Source organism: Rhodnius prolixus, unplaced genomic scaffold, assembly GCF_049639745.1.
Source record: "Rhodnius prolixus isolate KJV_2025 unplaced genomic scaffold, Rpr scaffold_5, whole genome shotgun sequence".
Classification (NCBI taxonomy): Eukaryota; Metazoa; Arthropoda; class Insecta; order Hemiptera; family Reduviidae; genus Rhodnius; species Rhodnius prolixus.
This window is the reverse complement of record NW_027411624.1, coordinates 41,271,675-41,291,790: the sequence shown is the minus strand read 5'-3', so window position 1 is coordinate 41,291,790 and position 20,116 is coordinate 41,271,675. Positions and strand designations below refer to the sequence as shown.

The 20,116-nt window shown below is 37.3% G+C and overlaps 2 protein-coding genes across 5 annotated transcripts in view; both read left to right on the top strand.

Annotated features, from left to right (window-relative positions):
* The window catches only part of LOC141457938 (uncharacterized), a 376,780-nt gene that overhangs the window by 66,465 nt on the left and 290,199 nt on the right, over window positions 1-20,116 (top strand). The gene's annotated exons all lie outside the window — the stretch shown is intronic.
* The window catches only part of LOC141457958 (uncharacterized), an 80,738-nt gene that overhangs the window by 17,998 nt on the left and 42,624 nt on the right, over window positions 1-20,116 (top strand). Inside the window, exon 2 of the mRNA XM_074135375.1 lies at window positions 18,088-18,565. Coding sequence (XP_073991476.1) covers window positions 18,223-18,561 — 339 coding nt within the window. The 5' untranslated portion in view covers window positions 18,088-18,222 and the 3' untranslated portion in view covers window positions 18,562-18,565. The remainder of the gene's footprint in view (window positions 1-18,087; window positions 18,566-20,116) is intronic.

The following is a 20,116-nucleotide window of genomic DNA, read 5'->3' as shown; positions in this document are numbered from 1 at the left end:
GATCAAAACTGACCCTGACGAACAAACGAACACTATATACCGCTCTACATGCCCCAATATGGACGTACGGAATACAGCTTTACGGAAGCGCCCAAAAAATCGAACATCAACCGACTACCAAACCTTACAATCAAAAATTCTAAGAACAATAGTTAACGCTCCCTTCTACGTCTCCAATCATACTATACACTCTGTGATCTAAATATATCCTCTCGTCTCTGGAAATAGCCCCAATCTCGGTACACAAAACTCCATTCAATCACAGTCATTACAACCCTCTGATCCATAAACATGTCTACTACAACACTTCCTTCCAAATCCTCATCGCAGACTAAAGCGGTGGTGGCCACGCGATCATCTCAACATTTAACGCCGACCTCCTAGGATGGTTGCTGTGTAAGCTCTGCCAATCTGGCGAACTAACGGCTTCCATCACCGGATGGTCGTCGTTCACTCCACTCACGCCCTTGGCGCACATGCATGTGTACTAGATACAGTTGCAAAATGAATAAACAAATAATAATAAAAGTTAGAATGATTGATTAAAAAAGATCCGTGATTTCACTTCAAGTATGGGTTTTCTTCAAATTTGGGATTATTACTTAATATTACGTAGTTGTCTTTAAGTATAGATTTATTCAATAAAAATGTTGTTAATGGGAGAGCTTCTTGTTTCAGAACCTCAAAGCTATTTATTTTTGGTATTTGACTCAAATTTTGGTCATTGACTTCCTGTGTATTTTTTTTAGTGTACTGCCGGCCTCCTGACAGTGTTCTCTCGTTACAGACAACACTGTCCATCACTAGACAGTGAAGGAAAATCAAATAATGGCCAGCAGCTTTGATTTGAACTCCGCGTTCGACTCTGGGATTATGCTAATCGCCTTTCCCTTATATTTGGACTCAAATGATCGGGAGTTTTTTTTATGCGAAGCGTTAGAACAATAGTGGGGGAAGAGGAAGTCGTGTGCGTGATTACACCGGATATGGTTGTAAATCTAAAATCTGCATGATTGGCTACTTGGACGGTAGGAGAATGTTAATATATTGTAATTATTGCCTTAAAAGGAGGGCCCATGCCGAGTGTCACACCAGAACTCAAATAAATCCACATTCTGGATGATCAGGTATTGAATTCTTATCCCTCGTAAACTTGATTGATTTAAAAATAACGATCCTATTTTACATAGAAGGAGGTAAACTGCTTGCTTGTATTTTTCTTCTTTTTTTTATCCCTAACTGTGCTGGAGGATCGTATGAGAACCGTCATCTGGTGTAGACAAAACTGGTTGGGGTCCATCACCACTGTGTGTGTACCCAGTAGAAGACGAATGGGGACCCCAGTTTCTTTCTCCGGACAGTTCCCCAGAGAGGATGTGAATTGATATTTGGTCTGCTATATATACTCGTATATACCTATATTCCTTTCATTGAATTCCACAGCCTACTGTATACAATTTGAAGTAATATATACCTTATTTATACTCTCTCTCTATCTCTCTCTTTACGTCATCTTTTGAGTTTTATAAAAGATATCCTGTTTTTATTTTTTACTTTCTAACACATGTTTCATAAAAAGAATTATTGGGCTTATTTGGAAAAGTGGAGTTTTTACTGTAAATACTGGTTCTCAAGAGTTTTTAAAAAAGGGATCAAATGTTTATGACTGATCACTACCGGAAGCTCAAACTAGAAAGTTAACCAAATTCTTGAAGTGGAAATAGCATTTGAAAGTTTGTTTTCCTAGTTCCTTTATTTTCTTTCTTTTTTTTGACGTGTACGTCTTTAAATTTGCTATCATATGGAGGCAATCCAAAAAACCTAATGATAACAAAATCGGGGGATACAGTTTGGCATTATAGTTTCGAATCTATCGTCTACATCCAAAATTAAATTATACCTCTGGATAGCTAAAGGATCAAAGAATTCATTACGATAAGCGAGGACTGTGATGCATCGCGCGCGGTGGAGGGGAAGCGCCGCCATTTTGAGATCATTTTGCTGCGTATCGAGATTTGCAATTAGTAGTAACTTTTGACTCGAAAGAAGCTACGATGTTCGTTTAAGTTTTAATCGTCAGCTGTCATCACAATCTATCGATTGTATATAAAACATTAGTGTAAAGGAGTGACAGTGAATATAATAACGTGTTAGAATAAAAAAATATTATCAAATATTTGATGATTTACGTGTCGAAACGGCTTTTTAATTTACATATTTTCACATTGGCATCTTACTGATGAGTCTACCTATGTACCCGTATAATACATACATACTTATATATGTACATATGTACATTCATAGGTACAAATGTACTATGTTAATACTGTGTATTCGGTTTAACCAGGATTTCAGTTTTCCGGGGTGGGTACAGCCGGAAGTCAGCCCGGTTAATCGAGGTTCTACTGTACTTGGAATCGTATGAGCAAAACTATTGTTAGTTGTAAATTAGTTAGAAATCGACTATGAATACGTAATGTTTCGAAAGTGAATGAGTATTTCGTAATTACACGGTGTAAATCAATTCACAATTTTTGGCATCAATAAAAAGAGGCTTAAATGGCTTTAAAAAAAAAAAAAAAAATGTTAAAAGCGTACTGTACGAGGGTCGTTTGAAAAGTCCGTGCAAAAATAAAAACTACTTAATTTTTTGGGGTAAACCTTTTTTATTTTTCAACATAGTCTCCTTTTAGGCTTATACACTTCACCCAACGCTGCTCTAGTTTGTTGATCCCTTCCGAATAATAGGATTTGTCCAAGTCTGAAAAATAGCCATTCGTTTCTGCAATCACCTCCTCGTTTGAATAAAATCTTTTTCCCGCCAGCCATTTCTTCATATTGGGGAACAAATAGTAGTCCGAGGGAGCCAAGTCTGGAGAATAGGGGGGATGTGAAACGAGTTGGAACCCTATTTCCATTATTTTGCGACCACAACTGCTGAGGTGTGAGCTGGTGCGTTGTCGTGATGGAAAAGGACTTTTTTGTGGGCCAATCGTGGGCGTTTTTCTTGCAGCTCGGTTTTCAAACGGTCCAATAACGATGAATAATATGCACCTGTAATAGTTTTACCCTTTTCCAGATAGTCGATGAGGATTATTCCTTGCGAATCCCCAAAGACAGTCGCCATAATCTTTCCGGCCGAAGGAACGGTCTTCGCCTTTTTTGGCGCAGATTTCCCCTTGGTAACCAATTGTTTAGATTGTTCTTTGGTCTCAGGAGTGTAGTGATGTATCCATGTTTCATCCACAGTGACGAAACGACGCTTAAAGTCCTGCGGATTCTTCTGGAACAGCTGCAAACCGTCCTTGCAACACTTCACACGATTTCGTTTTTGGTCAAGCGTGAGCAATCGCGGCACCCCCATCTTGCGGATAGCTTTGTCATGTCCCAAATGTTGATGCAAAATATTATGTACTCGTTCATTCGAGGTGCCCACAGCACTAGCAATCTCATGCACCTTCACTCTTCTGTCATACATCACCATATCATGGATTTTATCAATGATTTCTGGTGTAGTAACCTCAACAGGGCGTCCAGAACGTTCAGCGTCACTTGTGCCCATATGGCCACTCCGAAAATTTTGAAACCACTCATAAACTGTTCTAATCGAAGGTGCAGAGTCACCATAATGTTTATCTAGCTTCTCTTTAGTCTCCTGAGGCGTTTTGCCTTTCATAAAGTAGTGTTTAATCAACACACGAAATTCTTTTTCGTCCATTTTTTGAAAATCACTCGACTTCCTCGATTCAAACGAATGCCAAACACAAAGAAATAGACCGATCTGGCTGAAACTTGGTGTGTGTCCTTCCAAGAGATGCTACTAACTAAACATAACCTCGATACGCGCCAGTGGTGCTATCTCTCTGACTTTGCACGGACTTTTCAAACGACCCTCGTAAAACAGCTAACAGTGTTGCGATTTATATTTAAAATAAAATAAAAAAAAGGGGATAATTCATTTGAAACAACTTACCAAGTTGGTATTCCTGGCTAGATGTGCTGGTTTTTGGCTCCAACCACAGAATGAAGCCATTGTCATAAAAACAGCACAGAATGCTGTAAATATGAATATCATTAGACAGGCGACGCAAGCCATTTCTCTGTCAACTAAAAGCGCGTTCTTCATGTCATCTGAGCCAAAGTGGGTTTTGTGTTTAAGTATTTTTATTGTGAATAAGTATGGGTTAAACTTGATTTCCACGTGCTTGTAAAAAGGAAAAAGAACTAGACAAAGAAAAGTGTACTTAATTATTATTTGTATTTATTTGTGATGTGTGTTGCCAAAATTGTTCGATTTTTCATCCCATATGTTTTTTTTTACAAGTATTTAAAATTTAAAAAAGTCAAATGATTATTTTAATTTAAAAAAAATTAATTAATAAAAATTTTGCTCTTTATCAGAGTCAGGATTTTTCTTTTTACATTTCCATTTTAAGCTTATTCAAGTTCAAAGCTGGCTTTACATTGTCAGTTTCTGGTTTTCATTGCAGTATTTGGAAACAAATCGATTTAAATTCGGAGAATCGAGTTATTATTCTCCAGCTGATTTTTGAAATCGTCTCTTTATGACCTTGATGACGTACGAAGGAAATACAAAAATTTGGGCAAGTAAAAGACTTTTCCTTTTTCTTATCGCGCGTTGTGGTAAGAGAGAGAAAGTTCTCTGTGCATTGGAAATATCCGGTTTTAGTCCCTGTATGTCCCAATGGGTTTTTTTTTATTGGGGCACTTGTATCCCTGAGTCAAAGTAGCATAGTAAAGTAAAGTAATCGCCTATTTTTCCAGGCGGGGCTTAACATCCAACTACCAAATTAGGTGTCGTGGATGGAAGCGATTAGCAAACATACTTTACTGTAAATTTCTCATATTAACCATTAAATAAAAATCCAAGGCCCTAAGACCGGGATTCGAACGCAGTACCACAATACATATTAGCTTTACGGGAAACTGAGTCAAAGAAAATCGTCTATTTTGGTTTGGTCTCCGCATTAGAGATTGGGGAATCAGCGCACACAAATAGAAGCTCTCAAACCCTTGTGCAAAGCCCATTTTTACCTTAGATAGAGATTCAGACTTCACAGTTCGTACAAGATTTCATTTTGCACAGAATTCAATGTTCTTGGCGTCCCTAGTTAACCTAGAGCAATGTATACGTGAAGAAGCGGGGGCAAGATTTTTGAATGAGCACAGAATGCTCTCTGGTAATCTGTAAGCCCACAGAGAGAGAGATTGCAGAAAAAGTCGCTTGCAGTGTGACTATTACGACTATTGTAAACTTTTGGTTTGTTCTTGCCCTGCTGCGTTTGACACGTGTATACACGTCCATTGTCTAATTTTAATTCCGCACACTGCGGGGTGGGGGATAAAAACTAAATTCCACGCTTAACTGGTTAAATGGTGGGAAAACCTGGAACTAAGCGGAAATACTGGAGTGAACCAATTCTTTTTTTATTCCATTTTTTCAGTTATTTGAATAAACACACACACCAATTTCAAAAGAACTAATTCCGGTTAATATCCAAACAGTTATTTCCGGTGAACCACCCTCCCACAAATAGAAAACCCTCCCCATTGCAATAATTTCCATTTTACGAGACATAAGAGACGCGATATCTTCAATTCAGTTGGTATTTGCTTGTATCAAGTTACTTTTCTTTAATAAAAATGTAACTTGGTCTCCGGTACTAAGTAGAGCGTTATTATCGGCTCACATTCCTCCCTGAAGTCTACTTAAGACTGGGAAATTGGATCAGTAAATTGCTTTATTAAGTTCTGCTCCAAGTTCCATGTATGCATCCTGGAACGAGTCTTCTGTACGACGCAAGATCATCTCACGCCTTCAGTTTGTTCTTATTATCCGCTTGTAATATCATACTTATTCAAATGTTGTTGATATTATAGATTTGGGACCAATTTGGGAACTGCAGCTTATTCTTATCATTCCCTAATTAGGAATCAAACATCGATAATTCTTTTTCTGCTCATTTCAGTCCTTTTTTCTCCCTAATAAAGCCTCTTTGGCTGCTGCACGTTGAGGAACAGGACCTGCCCCATGTTCCAAGAATTTTTGTTTTCCGGGAAAATGTTCGACGTAAAGTTTTGAAACTTCCGGTTGGCTTTTCTTTTTTTTTTGGTCCACAAGCATATTTTCATGATTTTTATTACATACCTCATTTAAAACCAGTTAAGGGTGGAATTTAGTTTAAAAAAAAAAAAACCATCACAGTGTGCGGAATTAAAATCAGACAATGACGTCGTATACACGTCGAACGCAGCAGGGCAAAAACAACCAAAAGTTTACAATAGTCGTAATAGTCACTGCAAGCGACTTTTTCTGCAATCTCTCTGTGGGCTTGAGATTACCAGAGCAATCTGTGCTCATTCAAAAATCTTGTACCGCTTCACGTATGCATTGCTCTAGTTAACTAGGGACGCCAAGAGCTTTTACAAGGAAGAAAAGAGCATTTTGAATTCTGTGCAAAATGAAAACATGCTCGTACTGTGAGGTCTGAACCTCTATCTACGAGGTAAAAGCGGCATTGCACAAGGGTTTGAGAGCTTCTATTTGTGTGCGTAATTCCCCAATCTCTAATGAGGGAGACCAAACATGTACCAACCACTTATCAATTTGGCTGTAGTTAATGACAATTTTACATTTTTCACAACCAGTAAACACGTCGAACGCACCGTAACAGAGATTTGGTTTGACGTGTATACACACGTCTTAACACGCTTAACTGGTTAAAATAGCAAAACAGAAAGTACTGCGATTTATCGTATTCTTAGTTTATGCTGTTCTAACAGCCGGATGTACAGACAAACTCTCACGATTCACGTACGTATTTGCAAAAAAAAGCTATTTATTCCTTAACCAGGGATGAAGTAGGATAAAGAGCTCCAAAAAAAGAAAAGAAGGAAATAATGGCCGATCACAAGACTTCCACTTATAGTGGAGTAAGAGGAAGGTGAAAAGTGGTAAAAGTTCCGGTTTGAAGTCCTGGAAAAGGAGCTCTTTCTTGTGTGGTAGGCTCATTGTAGGCTCCAGGCAGCAAAGAACCATTTATTATTGATACGTTAGGGAGTAATCATTCCCTTTCTTCGGATTTGGAAGGGTATGAATTTAAGGGACAGGCAACATTACAGTGGGAAAGGGCTTAGCCCACACCCGCTTTGCGCGAAAACCGGTGCTCTAGAACCGCAATTTTCTATCTGGTGCCCTAAATTATTCAAACGAGTAACCTAAATAAAACCACCTAGAGCTCATACGTATTATTCTCAGATCCTGGAAAAACTCTTTTGCAGATCAATCCTTATTTGAGAAAAGTATGAAAATGTCCTTCCGGTTGGTAGAAGTTAATTTGTTTTGGGTCTTTCTCTCCGGAAGAATTTCAAGTTAGGCTTTGCCTTAAAAGCATCTTTATTGTAAACATAATATTATACCTGTTTTGTTGAATTTAGTGTGTGATTGGAAACATGAATAAGTCTACATCTGATGATGGATGCAAATCCAAAAGCTGGTCAGGGATACCATAATCGAGCTTGTTTCGTCGGATCAAATCAATCGATATTATCCAACCTGTGGAAGTAACCCTTTTTTTTTTGGTTTTAGCACGTAATGTTTTTGAACTGGTGGCCCACCAAGCAAAATCCCCAATAAAACTCTTTGGAGGGCATATTCGAGGGGAGAAGGGCTCCCCTACTTAGTGTTCTCCACAGCTTCTAAGACCCTTTGGATATGGGCAATACTTATTGAAAGAGGCGACACTTACTGATGGAGTTCCCTCAATTAAGTCTAATAGATGAAACCTCCCCCTTCTAAAAAAGGTTTGAGGTCTTTCCCTACTAGTTCTTTTTTGCGCTACAATCTCCCCCTGGCCTCAGAGTTCCAAAGCAATCGAATCAAACAGGTGAGAGGCCGTTTCCTCCTCTTCCTGAGACAACAATCTGCACAACGGTACCGAGGCTGTTAAGCCGCAATCTTGTGCAGAACTGCTTTCTGAACCTGCCGTGCCCTGTGAACAGGCCTGTAACCAGAGTAAATGTAAAAATGTCTGTAACCAGAATCTGAGTTCTGCCCAAGCCCAGGAGTCTCTTTGGTTCTTTGCTGGGTAGCAAGGGGCATGACACTCTTGCCGTGTATAACCTCCTGGAAGCATCACCCAGTTCTTTTCATGCTCTCTCTCTCTAGATCCAATCTCTGAGAGCCTCATGAACAGCACACTTGGTGATCCCCAGTACTGGCACCGGGCCAATTAAAGGAGTGTTAGCTCCATTCCTGGCCAGTAGATCAGCAGGTTGAGGTTGGTTCTCTAGTAAGTTATATCTCAGTGTAATGAGAAGTTTTTCTTTTACAAAACTTTATACTTGGTATAATATTATCCCAAGTATTATTCGGGAATTTTTGAGTTGGGACCTTGGTGAATGAGAATTGTAGTAAACGGAAGCCGTGTGAATTACACAACAGTTTTTTTTTATGGAAATACGAAAGAGGAAATTACTTTTTTAGAATTTGAAGATTTACCTTCTTTATTTGAAGGCGGTTTTCGATTAGAGTGATGTTTATTTAGGTCGTAGCGATGTTTTTTGAAGGAATTGCTCAGGTCTAAGAGATGTCTTCTGAGAAGGTAAATACCTTGTCGTGGTTGGGGGGGGGGTGTGTGGGAGGTGAAGGTTTCCCGAAGAAATCATTCCTGCTGCTCACCGTTTTATGTGTGCATGGTGTGTCTGTATTAAAAGCGCTGGTGATTTAATAGCAGAAGAAACTGGTGAGAAGGATTTAAGGAAGAGTGGGAAAGATATATAAAGTAAAGCACCAAGAATCCTGGAGGGACTTATTTGAGAGATCAGGAAGGATGAACTTTGTAATCAGGTGTGTGAGAGGGTGTTTTATACAATATTAAGGGAGAGCGATGATATGAGAACTTATTCCTTTTCAAAAAAAACCTCATCTATTTGAAGGTTGCCTTCTTTCCTCCTTACTAGCCCTTACAGCTTCCATTTTATTTCATCATTTATCTCTCCTGTTACCAATTATTACCATAATGGGTGAGACTGTATGAATAATAGCCGGAAATAGATGCTATTCAGCTTTTTTTTTTGGCCAAAGCTCTGAATTAAATATACTTATCAAGAAAGCCCAAACTTATCAATTCACAGTCCGGGAATTTTGGGAGGTTTCGAAACTGGACCCTTTTTTCTTTAAAAAAAAATGAACAGATTAATTGCTGTTCATTATTTTTGGTGACTGATTAATAGTTTCAATGGGATGAAAAAATAATTGCCATTTCAGTCGTGATACATTTATTATGCCGAGCTAGGGACTAGGTCATCTTCAGGAACACACCAACCCTGTAATGTAAAATATTATTTTGTAAACTAGCAATTGGATCTCTGACTTGCATTAATCAATCTAGTGCAAAGATTTCCTTTCACCACCTATGTTTCCGATCTCTTACAGCCAGCTATCAATCAGCTATTGTTTCCTTGATCCATTACCACTTAAGAACTGGCGGTTCGAATTCCGTGTTTGACTGCACGGTTTTTTTTATGGCATCGGTTGTAACCATACAGCCAGCATATCATTTATATGTACATAAAAATTAAATGCGATACCAAAAATTTAGATTTAAACCTCTATGTTTAATATATTATCCATTAAAATGCTAATAGTAAAGTCTGTTAAATTTTTATGTCGGATTCTACTACAAAACTATATAATGATTCATATACATTTACATTTTTCCTGCTCAATATGTAGATATAATTGTATGGGGGAAGTTAGCTCCTTATATAGACGGTAGAAAAGCTCTTTCCTTTGTTTATCGTGCTTCGCACACTCCATGATAATGTGCTCAGCACTGTCCACCTCATTGCATTTCTCACATTAGTCAGTATTTCGCTTCCCGATTCTATATAAATATCTACCGCAAATAGCATGGTTTGAGCGTAACCGGCATATACTGCTTATAAATCTCCTGTTGATGTACTCTAAGTATCGCAACCAGGGTATTTGAGATTTGGTCTCCCCCTTTACACGACACTTAATTGGTAGTTAGAAGTTAAGCCCCGCCTGAAAAACAAAAAAAAATGGCGATTACTTTACGTGACGCTCAGGACGAGAATTAGTATCAAAACTAGGTTTTCTACTCCTCACACATTTTACACCGATTTTGCAGACCATAAAAAGGGCCCCATAAGAAGAAAAAAAAAACAATTTCCGTAATCTCCCTCCCACTTCACCACAGGTGACGTAGATAACTCTTTTTAGTAAAAATACCAACAATAAATAAATGTCACAATTTTTCAAAGTCACCAAAAAAGTGGGGATAAAAAAATAAAGGAAACCATCAAAGTAACTAAAATGGGGTCGATCAATCAACCAGTTTGAAAAATTAAGGCTTAAGTTCACCGTTTAGTAACGTGTGAGAAGTAGGCAATCCCGCATAACGTTTGTGCATGTACTGGAGGGGGTCTTATATGCGAACTAAATCCTTCCAACAAATTTACGTCCTACCTCTTTGCACGGATATGCCCACAGATAAGCTGTTATATTCAACGCTACGTAACGCTTCCTTTTAGCATGCACTCACAATTCAGAGTTTCATAGTATTTTTTAAAGAAATCATGTTATTTCACAGGGTTATTTTAAAAATAACCTGACGTGATAATTATTTGTGGATTTTATGATAACATGCTTTGCGCACCTATCGATAATGTTACTATTGCTTGGTTTAAATGAGACCTTTATGTAAAAATCAGTAAAATTGGTCGAGTCCTTTACAAAAAAAAAAGCACAATAAGACGGTTTCAATGACTACCGCAAAACGCGATTCCTCTTCTACTACAAGACTGTCTTAGTCTTCTTGTCTCTTTTACCCTCACTTCTGCAGAAGATTTTTTTGTGGAATATCCAATTCGCTTGTGGTAACCAAATTAATTGTATAGTCGCTTGTGGATGACCCACAAAAAAGTCGAGTTATTCAAAAACTCCATATCTGAAATAATTAATCCAAATTTAGATCGCAAAGTAAGAGGTGCTAAGTTCATCCATACAGAATCTCCTCCCAGTCCTTTATGACTACGTTCTTCTTTATCTTGTCCTTCTTTACGTCCTTTGTTCTAGCGTGAAAGATGAAAATGGATAAAAACGTTCTTTGATAAGATTTGGTATTTGAAGATAACATTGGCGGGAGATAATACACTCTACTCCATTTTCCTTTTGTCTCCAACTAACCTAATTTTCCTGTCAAAGGTTGTAAGGAAAAGTTAAAAAGAAAAACCTCTAATGACTTTCCTTTTTGTTGTGGAAATAAGTGATTTTTCTTTCTTGATAAAGCAGAATCTTATAAAAATATTCAAGTTTAATAGAACAATCTTCAACTTCCGTTGTGGGTGGTTCTGTTAATTGTAAATCACTTTTCATGGATGTAAGGAAAATACATTAAAAAAGAAAATAGTAAATGAAGTTGATAGATAAAATACATTTATTACATAAAGCTCTTTTACGTACATTTCTTTCTCTTACTAGGTAAATTATTGAACTAAAGTATCTCAACCGCAGGTTCAACTATATTGAATTTTTCTTGAAAATAAAATCAATAGAAAATTCAGAATAAAAGTTAGATGAAAACTGAAAATCTAAATTCATTTCCTCTTTTATCAGAAGGTGTAAGTAAGAGAATGTACAAAAAATTACCTAATTTTATATCTTCATACCTCAAAATTTTCCGTTTGCCTTTGTACCGAGGAAATGGTTTTCCCAAATGCTGTATAGTTAGTGAATAATTTTTCTTTTCTCTATGTTAATTACAGAAGGGAAAAACCTTATTCATGTCTTTGATTTTTCCACTGTGGTTATTTTACTTAGAATGTAGAATCCTAAAATCCTCACAAAGATTCCTCTGTCTAGAGAGGGTGTTGTCAAAATTAGTCTTAGCGCCAGTAAGCAGGGTGGATCTTTATCATCAGCACTTCCCGTGGGAAAAAAACCCCACTACTTCCAGCTTTACCGTTCTTGCGGTAAACCCAGTCTAACTACCCCTAACAACGCTGGCACTTGCCTGTTCACTTCAAACTGAAAAGTCACTTACCTATTTGTGCCTATTTAAAGTCACTGGTAATCTCTAGCTCATTATTAAAAGCACATCACTCCCCCCCCCTCTTTTATATGTACATATCTAACACAGTTTACAGACGCACAAACAAGTGAGTCTTGCGGAAGTGAAAATAGATTTTGTGCTCAATTTGGATTCAAACAACTTACTTCCTAATGTTCCGGTAAAACCAACTTCTTTAATTAATTTTTCATCATTTTTGGTTTATTAAATCATTAATCAAAAAGGAGAATGATAATTGCTGATTTTAGTCATATATGTGAATTGGTTTCGTGACCGTAAATTATTAAATTAAGGATTCAAAATTGGCAAGGAATCGGTCTAAATAAAAAACAACTCAGGCGCCATGATAGCCGAGCGGCGAGACCCGCAATGCTAAGATGTATTGTTGGTTTAGTGGGTTCGATTCCCCTGGTCTCTAGGACTTGGATTTTATTTAATGATTAATAAAAGAAATTTATAGTAAAGTAAGTTAGGCGGTTATAGACTAGACCTGCAATGCTAAGATGTATTGTTGGTTAGTGGATTCGATGCCCCCGGTCTAGGCCTTGTATTTTATTTAATGGTTAATATGAGAAATTTATAGTAAAGTAAGTTAGGCGGTTATAGACTAGACCCGCAATGCTAAGATGTATTGTTGGTTTAGTGGGTTCGATGCCCCCGGTCTAGGCCTTGTATTTTATTTAATGGTTAATATGAGAAATTTATAGTAAAGTAAGTTAGGCGGTTATAGACTAGACCCGCAATGCTAAGATGTATTGTTGGTTTAGTGGGTTCGATTCCCGGTCTAGGCCTTGGACTTTATTTAATGGTTAATAAAAGAAATTTACAGTAAAGTTCGCCTGAAAAATAGGCAATTACCACATACATTACTTTAAATAACAACAGCTCGTCTTTTTCTGCCAACGTTTCGACACATTATATTGTCTTCAGGGCGTGGCTATGCGGGTTGAGTTAACTGTTGTTTTTTTTGTCTGTATATTTGTCGAAACGTTGGCAAAAAGACGAGTTGTTGTTTTTATTTGACCGATTCCTCGCCAACTTTAAATCCTTAATTTTAGTCAAAGTTTTATCTATTTTTTTTGCCAAGCTTTCGACCTAGAGAATTGGTGGTCATCTTCAGGACTGTTTAGATACTGAGTACAAATCAATACTCAGGATAGAAGACACATTAACCTTTGATGTTAAAAATATTAAACAAAATTATAATTGTTAATTATAAGCCCTGAAACTGATCTAGTTACTTAGTTCGAAAGCGTGGCCAAAATTAAGTAAAAAAAAAAAGCTATTGGATTGGGCAATTTCTGGGGGTCTTCATTAAGTTTTTCGTCTTTTTTATTGGACCCATGTTAGAGCCAATCAGACTGCTGGCATTTATACCCAACATTTACTGTTTCATGAATGAACAAGAACAGGACAGGAATTGTAGCTTTTGGTCCTCTCTGTTCCTGTTAGTCCCCTTAATAAGGTAACTCAGACCTGCCATTGTCCATTGTCTTAAGTTGGGTCGTTGTTGTAGGTAAATTCAGTTTCACTCCTCAACCTGCTGTGATTGTGGCGACGATCACTAAAGGGAGGGGGACTCTTCACAGGATAGTATTTGGGGGGGGAGCGGTGATGCTGTAGAACTGTAGGGGGCGGACGACTTCTGCATCTATCTCTCAAAGTTCTCTGATGGGGTCCGTCTCTATCTCTATCTCTCGCCCTCCGGAATCCACCGTTTCCATTTAATAACCACTCTCCGTCAGACCATTTCTCATGATGTTCTCAGCTCGATATTGACCTCTTATAGCATTTAATCATTATCTTTAGAAGGTGTTCCACGTGGGTCTTGAATAGGATGATCTCTTGAATGGGTTATACCTTTTCACTTATTGTCTGAGAAGAATTTTCTATATAATTCTCTGGATTTCTTTGCATCATCCAAGACTTTTCTCCCTCTCTCTCCTCCAGTTTCCTTTAGTGAGAGAGATTCATCTGTAATTGTGTACGTCCACAAAATTATCTCTACCCTTGATGTACACAAAAGATAATATTTTAGTTTGGTATATAAAGACCCACGTGGAACCCACACACTAGACTTAAAAGACAAAGCAATGTCGAAACGTGCGAAACTGCTTTACAACGCTCCAAATTGCCCATAGAACTTAAACGATTACTGTACAGTACTAGTCTCAAACCTATGTGGACTTACAGGACTAGAGCTGTCTGAGGTTCAGCCAAACCTACAAAACATACGGTCAGTACAAACATTTCAGTCAAAACTCCTGCCGATAGATAGCTGACGTTCCTTTCTACGGTGACTAAACTCAATCTTCACAACGATCTCAACATCCCCATTCGTACAAACAACTCGCCAAGACTAAATATCGAAAGGATCCATACTGCTCTCTCTACTTGCTCTATTACTCTTGTACAGTCTTTCGCCTCCTCTGAGATTCCTAACAATCCTTCTCGCCGTCTGAATCGTCAATAGCCCCGCTCCATTCTACGGTGACTAACCTCACTCTTCACAACGACCTCTCAACATCCCCTTCGTACAACTAACTCGCCAAGATTATTTATCGAAAAGTTCCATACTGCTCTCTCCACTTGCTCCAATCCTCTTGTACTGTCTCTCGCCTCCTCTGATACCCCTAATAATCCTCCTCGCCGACTGAATCGCCCGTACTACACTGCTCTCTCTACTAGCTCTAATCCTCTTGTACTGTCTCTCGCTTCCTCTGACATTCCTAATACTTCTCGCCGACTGAATCGCCAGTGGCCCCGCGACTTCCTTGTAGGCTGAAGACCTAAATTATTACTCTCCTCGTCACACTCTCCCTCTCATATTCTTCTCTTTCCTATAGAGAGTGCTACCGCTGGGTAGTTTCTCTCCTCCTGCACTCCTCCCGCATCAGTTCATCACTCTCTCCATATTTACTGATTATATACAACTGTATGCAGATTGTAAATTACAAAATAAATTAAAAAAAAAAATTATTGGTATGTAAAGCCAAATATTACAAAAATTATTTAATTAATTAATGAGGCTGTGGTAATTTCCTTCATAAAATCTGATTAAACCTCCTTCCGTCCCTTTAATGAGTCCCTCACAACCGGAAGTCCAGTTAATTCACGCTTAAATTAAGGCCAAAAAAAAAAAGAGAAAGATTTCTTTTAAATAAGATTAGACCATTCCTTTTTACCTTCATCCAGGTGTAGAGCAATTTGGGTTCGTTACCCAAACTACGAGCTGAACTCTAAGCCGATACAAACTCTTCAACTTAACCATGTTTCCACTGAGGATTAACTATGTACTTCGAAGATAGTTATCTTGTTAGCTATTTCCCCAATTTCAACATTCCTCTTTGGATCAAGCGTTCATCTTCTTCTACTTCCCAGTTTCTCTCGTATTTTCTCTCTTTATAGTAAATAAGAAATTTATAGTAAAGTAAGTTAGGCGGTTATAGGCTAGACCCGCAAAGCTAAGATGTATTGTTGGTTTAGTGGGTTCGATTCCCTAGGTCTCTAGGTCTTTGATTTTATTTAATGGTTAATAGAAAGAAATTTACAGTCAACGCCTAACTCACTTCATTATAAATTTCTCATATTATCCATTAAAAAAAAAAACAAGATCTAGAGTCTAGGAATCGAACCCACTAAACCATGGAACAATACATGTTAGCTTCGCAGGTCTCTAAATGTATAACTATATAACCACTTAATTCTTAACTTAATCAAGAAAGCAGCGGCAAGACTGCATTATGGTCATCTGATTGTGCAACCATTCCCGCAGGGTTTGGCTGTTGCATGCAGTCTTACAGCTACTTGGTGTTGCAATCCCAAGGGGTTTCTAGCACTTTCACGATGCAATACACTCTTATACTAATTCCACGTAAACAAGCACACACCAAAGGTGCTAAACAAGAGCTTGGTGATAGCTTTGTGCAGAGGATGGGGTAAACCCTTTAAATCCAAGATCCAGCAATCGTCTTGGAGCGGGGTTGGGCGTAGAGCCGACAACTCTACCCTGCAGAACAACTAGAAAATTGGCCTAGGATCCCTTCATAAGCTGTAATGCCACAGAAAGAAGATTGTAACCATAACAGAGTGTAACCTTCACTTGTATCTTACTCCTCCCACGAGGCGCACTTCCTCATCAGCTTCATCCTTGAAGAAAACCTTTGGGAAATGGGGAAAGACTATTTTCCCAGGTGACCAGTGTTTAAAAGATTCACTATATTTATCACTGAATTGGGGAAAATCAGTTTGGGATAAATTGAATGCTTGGGCTGCCTGGAGTATCGTCCATATTCCAGATTATTGTTTGGTTATTACTAATACCACTAGAGACAACTTTCAGACAACGGAAATTAATTATAATTGGATCTTTAACATGCGAACTGTACAGACAGACATTTAAACGAAAACTACTACTGCCGTCAGATGGGTTGTCGCTCCTTTCTGTGGCTAACCTCACTCTTCATAACGACCTCAACATCCCAGTGTTAAGTCTTCTATTCTACTGTTATACCTGGCAATCTACCACTTCCACTAAGTTCCAGTAGAGAGTGCTACCCTTCGGTAGTTTCTCTTCTCTTGCACTTCTCGCACCATCTTTTACATCTTCGCCAATCATACGAGTATCTACTTATTGTGTGGATTCATAAATAGATTTTGAATTACTAAATAAATAAATAAATAAAATATTCGTATAAGTTTACCAATCGATCGATGATCATTCGATCAATTATTTATCACAGCAATCTCACATTTTCTTGTTATGCTTGGTTAAGACTTTATGCATTGCCTAAGACTTTGTCCCTGTGGTACATAATAGAATGAGTAAAAAACAACTGGCCTAAATAGAAGAAGATAGACCAAGGAACAAAGATGAATTTTCCTTTAATTTATTTATTTTCTTTTCGGTTCCTGTTGGCATAAAAGAAGAGCTGTTTCTCTACAGGAAGACAAGGATAGGCCACCTGTTGATGAATCTAACCTAATTTTTCTCTTTGTCAGTTATACAGTACCTTTCTCTACCCACTTTCGCTTATAATAAATAATCTTTATAAAGTAAATATTGTTTTCTTCCTTTTACTTAGTAAGGGAAGTATTCCGATTCTGATTTTTCTCCGGTATCGAGTCCTTTCGTTTCGAAAAAAGTAGTTATTTCAAAACCCAAATTAGGTCACGTAGATGGAGGCTATTCGCAAACATACTTTAAACAATAAGTTACTCATATAAAAAAAAATAAAATCCAAGACGTAGAACCGGAAATCGAATCCGGTCACACCAAGATTGTATAGTTCTTAGCCTTACAGGCCACGCCTCTAACCTCTCGGCTACCATATGGTGCCTTGAATTTCATTTAATTCTCTTCTTCAAGAAGTGGCCATTTTATTACATTTCCTTTGCACCATCACATTAGTAAATTAAGTTGTCAGTTAAGATGGGGGATAATCGTTTATTAGGTGTTCAAAATTTTGGATAGCAAATGCTGGTGCACTTACATTGCTCTATAATTTCCAACCAAAAAGAGTTCGTATCACAAGACAAGAGATTTTTATAGTTGATCTTTATTCTTTCACTGTGATTGTAGATGTACAACGTTCTCGTTATAACGTCATTCCTTTGCGGGATGTGATCCCCTTGTAACTTCTAGCCGAAAAGCATTCCTGCTACATAACTTTTGGGGATAGCAGCTTCGGGGATAATGGGGGACCCACCCATCAATAAATTATTTATCAAAATATAAAATAAAATTTTGTATTCAGTTTATTTCATTTGCCATCGAAGCATCGTGTCGTACTTAATTGAGGATTGACTTTCTAAGAAAGTTAAGCATGTGTTTCATAACTTGATCGTAGGACTTGCACCATGAAAATGAAGACCAAGTTCACAAAGGAAGAGTAAACCATTTGTTGTGTATAACTGCTTCAGTGAACAGTTTGATCTTTTCTTCTTTTTTTTCTTTCTTTAATGTTAACAGAAGAGTCTTCAGTTTGTGGTAACAGCTTCCAAAGAAGATTGATTTTTTTCTTTTGTTGCTGAAGAGAAAGATGTGGAGAAGAGCAAGAGGTGGTAAATTAGATAAATGATAAAGATTTAAAGATGAGGACGTACAATGCAGTTGATGGTACTCAATTCGCTGCTCATGTTCGATCTAGTGTTCATGTTTTTCTTATTTTTGGTCGGTGTCTCTTGTGTATTATATTATGTACCACCGCGTACCCATCATCAGGTAATGCAACAAGAGCAACAATTGTTAGAAGAAGAACAGCAACAACAACAACAGAAATTGGCACAGCAACAACAACCATCACCTCCACTGATAGTGCCAACAATAAATCAATACCAGCATCATGTCTTGCATCATCATCAACACCAAGAAGATCAACAGACTACGCTGCAGTATGTTCTTTGCTGTACTAGGACTGCGACTACGCCACCGCAATTAGTTTAGCCCTGTCAGTATTTCAACTTTTCTTTTAAACTATTTCGACTATTTTTTGTACAAGCTTTTGTGGTAGCCATGACTTCAGGCGAGTCTTAGACGAATTTTTAAGATGAATTGTTGAGCCACCCCGGGCTTAGTTGAGAAAATATCTCAAGATATTATCTGTCACTCAATTAAGATTTTTGCGATCGAAAACCGAATAGGTCGGTTTCCTGTTTGCGTGTGACTGAAAGTTATTTTTAAAGGACCCATCTCTTCGGTGGGATGTAGAAAGATATCTACCCTTTCCGGAAGTTAAACAACGCAAAAACTAAAGTAATTTCGAACTTAACTGTTTTATTCTGACCAAATTCTTCAATCAAATTAAAATTAGGCTATTGATAATTGAAATAAAACATATTCTGCAATCATTCATAAACCGTAGTGGATGGTGTGACGTAAAATAAATCTTCAAAATAATTTATTTTTATTTTTGCATAATTCCATTCTTTATTAAATACCTATGGAGGAAAAAATAGTGAAAAAATTCTAGAGCACATTATTGTGACTAATATTTAGTGTTAAAAGTCTTAATGGCGGAACGTAGAAGTGGTATGTGGGCGTGTACTTGAGCGTGCATTACCACCACTCTACCTACGCTTCTATTGGCCAGTATGCACGCCCACAGGTCACTTGTTCGATCCGCCATTAGCATTTTTAATGCAATTATTTTCTAATTAAACAATAGTTTAGAATTTTTTTACTATTTTTTCCTCCGTAGGTATTTCATAAAGAATCAACTTATGAAATAAAAAAATACATTTCAAAAACTAAAGTAATTTCGAACTTAACTGTTTTATTCTGACCAAATTCTTCAATCAAATTAAAATTAGGCTATTGATAATTGAAATAAAACATATTCTGCAATCATTCATAAACCGTAGTGGATGGTGTGACGTAAAATAAATCTTCAAAATAATTTATTTTAATTTTGCATAATTCCATTCTTTATTAAATACCTATGGAGGAAAAAATAGTGAAAAAATTCTAGAGCACATTATTGTGACTAATATTTAGTGTTAAAAGTCTTAATGGCGGAACGTAGAAGTGGTATGTGGGCGTGTACTTGAGCGTGCATTACCACCACTCTACCTACGCTTCTATTGGCCAGTATGCACGCCCACAGGTCACTTGTTCGATCCGCCATTAGCATTTTTAATGCAATTATTTTCTAATTAAACAATAGTTTAGAATTTTTTTACTATTTTTTCCTCCGTAGGTATTTCATAAAGAATCAACTTATGAAATAAAAAAATACATTTCAAAAACTAAAGTAATTTCGAACTTAACTGTTTTATTCTGACCAAATTCTTCAATCAAATTAAAATTAGGCTATTGATAATTGAAATAAAACATATTCTGCAATCATTCATAAACCGTAGTGGATGGTGTGACGTAAAATAAATCTTCAAAATAATTTATTTTTATTTTTGCATAATTCCATTCTTTATTAAATACCTATGGAGGGAAAAATAGTGAAAAAATTCTAGAGCACATTATTGTGACTAATATTTAGTGTTAA